The 7,500-nt window shown below is 39.9% G+C and overlaps 1 protein-coding gene across 8 annotated transcripts in view; it reads right to left on the minus strand.

The window, feature by feature from the left end:
* LOC123520795 (rho GTPase-activating protein 45-like) overlaps nucleotides 1-7,500 on the minus strand; it is a 207,321-nt gene that overhangs the window by 107,237 nt on the left and 92,584 nt on the right. For all 8 annotated transcript variants that reach the window (XM_045283401.1, XM_045283400.1, XM_045283394.1 and 5 more), the window contains one exon: nucleotides 4,861-4,942. In XM_045283401.1, the coding sequence (XP_045139336.1) occupies nucleotides 4,861-4,942 (82 nt within the window). The remainder of the gene's footprint in view (nucleotides 1-4,860; nucleotides 4,943-7,500) is intronic.

Consider the following 7,500-nt stretch of genomic DNA (forward strand, 5'->3'; position numbering starts at 1 on the left):
AGGAATATATCAGACCACTGTTAACCCCTTCAGTGCCGGGACGCATTTTTATCACTGTTAACCCTTTCAGTGCTGGGATGCATTTTCACAACGAGTTTTGGGTGTGATTAGACCATTTTATTTACATTAGGAAGGGTCTATAGAGGTCAGAAGGTTAATGGCCACAGTCTTTATTATTTCAATCCCCACACATGAGTTTCTGAAGCTGTATGAAATCAGCAAATTGTAACCAGAGTGAATATGGAAACGCGGTATGGTATTGAAGGGATCAAGGAAGGGACACACACTTATTAATCATCAGGTAAATATTTTGAGAATGACTTTTTTTTCTTTATTTCTTTTTTTTTTTTTTTTTTTGCACTTTTGTTGAGTCTTGAACCAGGGGAAAGTACAAAACACACATTGCGTTTAAGATTTTTCTCTCAAAACTACACTTTTTTTTTTAATCATGAAACGCATAAGTAAAATATATATGTAGAAAGTTTGTATCATTCAGAAAAAAAGTGTAGTTTTTTTTATCTTAAAACACATTAAAAGTCAGATTTTTTAAAGTTGAATATTTTTGTCCTCGTACCGCTCCTATGAATACAAAACACACCCCACAATGTGTCTCCTTTAACTTTCGCCACCTTTCCCGTTTCATCCCGGCGTCATCTGCAGCAACATATTCCTCAACGTTTATTCTCTGCACCAAGACCACTTTCCAATGACTAGTTAAGGTTACACAGATTCTCAAGCGTAATTTTACTTTTCTAGTGACAAATTAACATGATTTTCACATAAGTACCTGAAGAAACCCTTGAGAGCCCTGCCAGTCACCTCTGTAGCCCCTTGAACACAGTAGTAGTGAGAGAAGGAAACAGTTTCTGAATACGAGCCTATAATACTTTTCCCGTTTGGACTCGAAGCGCCTGAGGTGTCTTGTCGCGCTGCAGTTTTGATGGCACGATGGCAAAGACCTATGTCGTGCTTCGTGTGTCTCAACTCCTTCTCCTCATTTATTCTTCTACCTTTCACTTCCTTCTTCTTAGCTTCATTCTGGTTATTTTCTTCTTATCATCATTCTTGTTGTTTTCTTCTTTTTTTCAGTCTTGTTACTTTTTTTTAATTTACGTGTTTCAGACCTGTCTCTGTCATGCTTCCTGTGTCTCATCTCCTTCCCTCATTTATTTTATTCCTTCCTTATTTCTTCATTCTTCTTACTTTTTTTCTCTTTCTTACGTGTTCCACTTCTTGATTCTGGGGTCACAACACCTTTACAGGCTCAAATCATTAGCGAGACGTACATTACCACTAGAGAGGCGGCGACAACAGGCAGGGCTTTGTGAACTGGTGCCAATCTGCGCCTTGGCCCCCCTCGCACCAGCACCTAACAGGATTATGATTGCTCGGCGTGGATTGTAAACAGCATGTGGTAGATGTGTGGGAGGAGACAGTGGAGCAGGTGGGGATGTGGAGGAAAGGAAGGAATAAAGAAGAATTGAAGGGGAATATAATGGTAACTTTCCTTATTTTTTATGGTCATTTTTCCTTTCTCCACCATTATGAGACGGATCGTAAACAGCTGGTGATGGTGGTGGTGGTGGTGGTGGATGATGTGGTGGTGGAGGAAGAGAAGGAGAGGAAAAATGAGGAGGAATTAATGGAGGAGGTAACCCTAACTCCTCCTCTCCACCATTATCTTCCTTCCCTCTTCTTTTCTTCCTTAATTCTTCTTTCTTTCCCTCCTCCGTACACGATACCCTCTACTTTCTCCATATTCAGTCTCTTTTTATTTTCTCTCCACTTCCTTTCTACTTCCTTCTACACATCATTCTCTCTCTCCTTCCTTCCTTCCTTCCTTCCTTCCTCATTCTCACTTCTCCCTTCCTTCCCATTTACATCCTCTTCCCTTTCCTCTTTCCCTCAACATCCATACTCCTCTCTTCTCTCCCTTTAACGTCCTCTTTTCCTCCCTTCCTTCTACACACTACTTCCTTCCCTCTCTCCTTCTCTTCCTTCCCTTCAATTGCTTCTTCCTCCAAGTAAACACAACTCCTCTCACGTGGACGGAAGGAAAGTCAGGACGGAGGAAACTCGGCGTGGAAGAAACTTTAGCCACGTGAGCCTCGATAGTTGGAGGGGAAACAGGGAGAGGGAGAGAGGAAAGTGAGCGACTAGGGGATTTAGAGGGATTGTGGTAAACCTCTCTCTCTCTCTCTCTCTCTCTCTTTCTCTCTCTCTTGTCCACGGGGATATATCGGCGGCCACGGGTGCAACAAAAGTAAATAAGATAAATCACCGGTCGATGCCAGCAACCAAGAAAAGGACAGATGGCCACTCAGGGACTCAAATGGAACTCTGAGGCGCGTACACACAGCGCCACCTTGCAGAAAAGAAGAAGACGACAAGAGAAATACAGGAGACATAAAGGAAACGAGTACGGTAAAAAGGCAAAAGGACACGAACACACGGAGGGAAAAACTTCAATGACGACATGTAGGTAGATAGATGTTAACCTTGTTGGAAATAGAAGGAATAAAGATACTCGAGCGGATTTTTTTTTTTTAACTCTTTCAGTACTGGGATGCATTTTTATCATGAGTTTTGAGTATGACTAGACGATTCTGTTTACATTTGGAATGGTTTACGAAGGTCAGAAGATTAATGTCCAGGATCTTCACTATTTCAATCCCCCCACTTACATTTCTGAAGTTATTTAAAACTGCCAAATAGTAAGAAGAATGAATATAAAAAAAATGCATCATAGCACTAAAGGGGTTAATTATAGGTATTCAGAAGACCATATCTCTTTACTGGAGTCTGGAGTGAGGGGGGAGGGGGGGGCAAGAGGAGAAGATGGCAGAAATAGATACAAGAAAAGAAAAACAAACAATCAATTAATATTTGGAAATAATATATATAATAAAAACTTGAATATTGGTGTGGTAAAGATAATAATCAAAGCAGCAAAAGGCATCACTCCTCCCATCTCATTCCCCCATTAAAAAAAAAAAAAAAAAACTTTCAGAGACGCAAGTAGCACAGGGAAAGGGAAATGAAGTAGATACACGATGGAAAAACGACATGGAAATATTACAAACAGAAAATACGTTTAATACATGATGAAAAGAGTACAAGGCAACACACAGATGCCAAAAATCTTACAAAAACAACAGGTGGCCAAGAGAAAAAGACAGGTACGTACATAGAGAGGAATAAAAGACGTGGAGAAAATAACTTTGAAACACGTGTAACAAAGGTGAAAGAGGATAGCCAAGCAGCTGAGGCAGAGATAATAACATGAGGAACAACAGCATTTCCAAGTCGACATTAGAACAAGCAGAGGTTAATTAAAAGGGATAAAACAACAAGGAGATCAAAGAAAATGTAAAAATGTGTACGGTAAAGATGCTCAAAAAGAAAACAGGACGCTAAGCAGGTGAGGCAGAAATAGGTACGAGAAAAACATTAATTAGGAGGGAGTCACAAATAGCCAGGATAAAAAAAAAATTAAAAGAATAATACATACAAGTTGAAAGAGTTAGATGAAAAAGAAAGAGGAAAGAAGATGACAAGAAAGAGACAAGAAAAATGACAAGGAAAGAGGAAGGCAAAAATGACAAGAAAAAGGAAAGAAAAATGACAAAAAAAGACAAGAAAAATGGCAAGAAAAAGAAAGGCGCAATGAAAAGAAAGAGGAAAGAAAAATGACAAAAAAAAAGAGAATAAAATGACAAAAAGAGAAAGGAAAAATGACAAGACAGAAGAAGAAAAATGACATGTAAGCAGGAAGGAATAAATGGCAAGAAAGAGAGCTTGAGACTACATGTGGCAAAGATGAAGCAGTCAACAGGTTACATGAAAAACAAGATGAAAGGAATCAACCAAACGAAAACTAAACTATCTAAAAAGGAAGAAATGACAGGGAAAAGAAAAGAAAAACGTGATAGAAAAGAAGAAAATGATTGACAATAGCCTCCACCTCCTCCTCCTCCTCCTCCAAGTCAATTCCACACTCCCCCAAGGCTTCTCCCCGCCATCTATTGGGAAACACAGCAACTTATCGCCCTGGATGCAGTATTGCCAGACAGAGATCCCTTCCCCAGTGCACCCTTTGTATATAGTATGAAATGACAGGAAAACACTGCTTGAAAAAAAAAAAAAGAGGAAGGGAATGACTGACTGGGAGCTAAACAAGCGACATGAACCCGCCAATATGAAAAACAATGCTTACTACGAATATAAGGCACACAAATTTAGAAAAGAAAGAAACATTCATTAAAAACTCACGTAACTGCACGAGACTTTAGAAATACACGTAGTAAAAGATAAACAGAGTAAAAGCTAACTTAACGCCTCCAGTAGCATGACACGTCTTCATATATATTCTGGTTACTATTTAGCGATGTCATACAGCTTCAGAAACTCATGTGGGAATTAAAATAGTAGCCATTAATCTTCTGAGCTCCATAGACTCTTCCTAATGTAAATAAGATCGCCTAATCATACTCAAAACTCAAGGTAAAATTGCGCCTCAGTTTTGAAAGCATTAAAAAAAAAATTGTGATGTAAAGATGACCATATGGAGAACAACACTTGCTGTAATAGACCTAAATGGAAAGAAAAAAAAAATCTAGGCCGAAAAAAGCCACAAAAATCAGTAATACGTATGATATAAGATGAAGAAACGAGCATTCACCCAACCAATAGAAAATAATAAATAAAACGCATCCAAACCGAAAAAAAAAGATTAAAAAAAATCCAGCACATAAATGAACATCTGCAAACAGACATGACAAAGGTGAAGAGGTGAGCAGGTTGGCGAGCAGGTAAGGCCAAGATGGGTACACGGGGCAGGCGGGAAATTATTGAACATACCTGCTGGAGAAGGCAAGGGCCAGCTGGTCGATCGCCTCCAGGAAGGCTGTGGGATCAGCGTGGTCATCCTCGTAGCCATAACCTGCCGAGGGAAGGGCGAGAAAGGTCAGATCAGGCTCATGTTGGGTTAGGTTCAAATTGGGATAAGGTGGGATGCGACAGGTTAGGTTAAGTTTAAGCTCTTTAGTACCATGACACGTTTTCATATTCATTCTGCAGACAATATGGTAACTTTACACAGCTTCAGAAATTTATGTGGGGGATTGAAATAGTGAAGACTCTGGCCATTAACCTTCTGACCTCCATAGACCGTTCCTAATATCAATAAAATCGTCTAATCACATCCTAGACTGAAGGTACAAAATGCGTTCCTGTAGTGAAGCGGTTAAATGGGATGGGATGGAATAGGTTGGGTTTGCGTTATGTTAAAATGGGATAGAATTGGTTAGAGTAGGTTTGCATTAGGTTAGGATAGGATGAGATTAGTTAGGTTACATTCAATTTGACTTATGATGGGATAAGATTAGTCTAGTAAGGTTTAGTCACGTTACGATAGGGCAAGTAAGATTAGGAAACTTAAGGACATCATGAATTCGGTAAAGTTAAGTTAGATACGAGTATTAGCTTAAGAAAAATTAGATTGGAGTAGATTACGTTAGGTTAGGTATGGACAGAATGGGATAGACGAAGTTTGATTCACCGAAGTTAAGTTAGATTAAAATGTGTTATGTCATGTCTGATCAAGTTACATTAGGTTAAGTTAGGGGAGGTTTGATTACAAAAAGATGAGTTTGATTCAGCGAAGTTAAAGTTACATTAGGATCAATTAAATAACACTTTCTTGTAATCACCTCACCTGACCTTACACACTAAACAAAATATGGTGAGGGAAGCTGAAAAAAGGCACTAGACCTATACATGACACACACACACACACACACACACACACACACACACACACACACACACGCTACACCTGCCACTCAGATGGTCGACAGCCGTTCAGCACAGCACTCAGTCAGACGCCAGCAGTCAGAATACCACCACCACCACCACCACTACCACCACCATCACCACTACTAGAACTCCATCTCACAACCTCGCATGACCTCACTGCCAAATCACCCGTGCCATGTCAATATGTCCGACTCTCTCTCTCTCTCTCTCTCTCTCTCTCTCTCTCTCTCTCTCTGTCTATATGTATCTATCTATCTATCTATCTATCTATCTATCTATCTCTCTATATGTATATATATATATATATATATATATATATATATATATATATATATATATATATATATATATATATATATATATATATGTATCCATCTATCTATCTATTTACCTCTCTCTCTCTCTCTCTCTCTCTCTCTCTCTCTCTCTCTCTCTCTCTCTCTCTCTCTCTCTCTCTCTCTCTCTCTCTGGCTCTATGTATCTATCTTCTCTCTATCTCTCTCTCTCTCTCTCTCTCTCTCTCTCTCTCTCTCTCTGGCCCGGTCTATTCGTCTTACTTTGCGTGGCAGCGCGTGTGTGGGGACAAAAACAGTGTTACCAGAACAAATGAGGTGTCAGTCCGGGCTTGGCGAAAACTCAGCAGTGTTGCATCAGAAAGAGAGAGGGAAGGAGGAAGATAGTGCTCTCTCTCTCTCTCTCTCTCTCTCTCTCTCTCTCATTCATCTGTTCCTCCCCTCCTTTCCATCGTCACAGTTTATCATTCATGTGTACCCCGCTGTCTTCCACCCTCTCTCTCTCTCTCTCTCTCTCTCTCTCTCTCTCTCTCTCTCTCTCTCTCTCTCTCTCTCTCTCTCTCTCAAAAGAACGCACCGAGATAGCCAACAAGAAATAAAAAGCCAACACATTGCTACGCTTCATTTAACATCATTTTTCCGGTCGCGTCAAAGACATAACACTGATGCCGATGTTAACACGACCCGTCACCCCGCACGTCATCCCGCGAGCCTCACTAGGTAACACACAGAACACACACACACACACGCGCCCTCTCTTCCTTCATAGCTTACTTGTTGCTCATAATGTATATTCCTAGACCACGGAGTTTATGTAAAGAGGAAGGGTTTAAAAAGAAGGTAGTCACTCTTTCCTCATAGCTTACGAGTTTGGTATAATGTAGCGTGTAGTTTACAGAGGAGGGATATAAGTGTTCTGTCTGTCTGGAATTCTGTATGATTCTGTCAGTGTTATTTCAGTTTGACATGCCCACGTTGTGATTTATATTATGATTACCAAGGGCATGTATTATAAAAGCGCTTTGTTCTCTCTTTCAGACTACTCCTTCAGTACCATGATACGCTTCCATATTCATTCAGCTTACTATCTGGTGATTTTGTACAGCTTCAGAAACTTATGTGAGGATTAGAATAGTGGATAATCTTCTGACCTCCAAAGACCCTCCCTAGTGTAAACAAAATCGTCGAATCACACCAAAATTCATGATAAAAAATGCATTCCAGTACTCAAGGGGTTAAAGACCACAGAGATGATCATTTGGGTTATCATTTGTGTGGCTTTTTTCTTATATAGGAGAGACAAAATAGCGATAAAAAAAAAAAGAAGCTCCACTGAGGTGCCGCTCCCAAAAGATTTAAGCGTCTTGTTAAGTTACCAATAAAAATTCTC

The sequence above is a fragment of the Portunus trituberculatus genome, chromosome 47, assembly GCF_017591435.1.
Source record: "Portunus trituberculatus isolate SZX2019 chromosome 47, ASM1759143v1, whole genome shotgun sequence".
Taxonomy (NCBI): Eukaryota; Metazoa; Arthropoda; class Malacostraca; order Decapoda; family Portunidae; genus Portunus; species Portunus trituberculatus.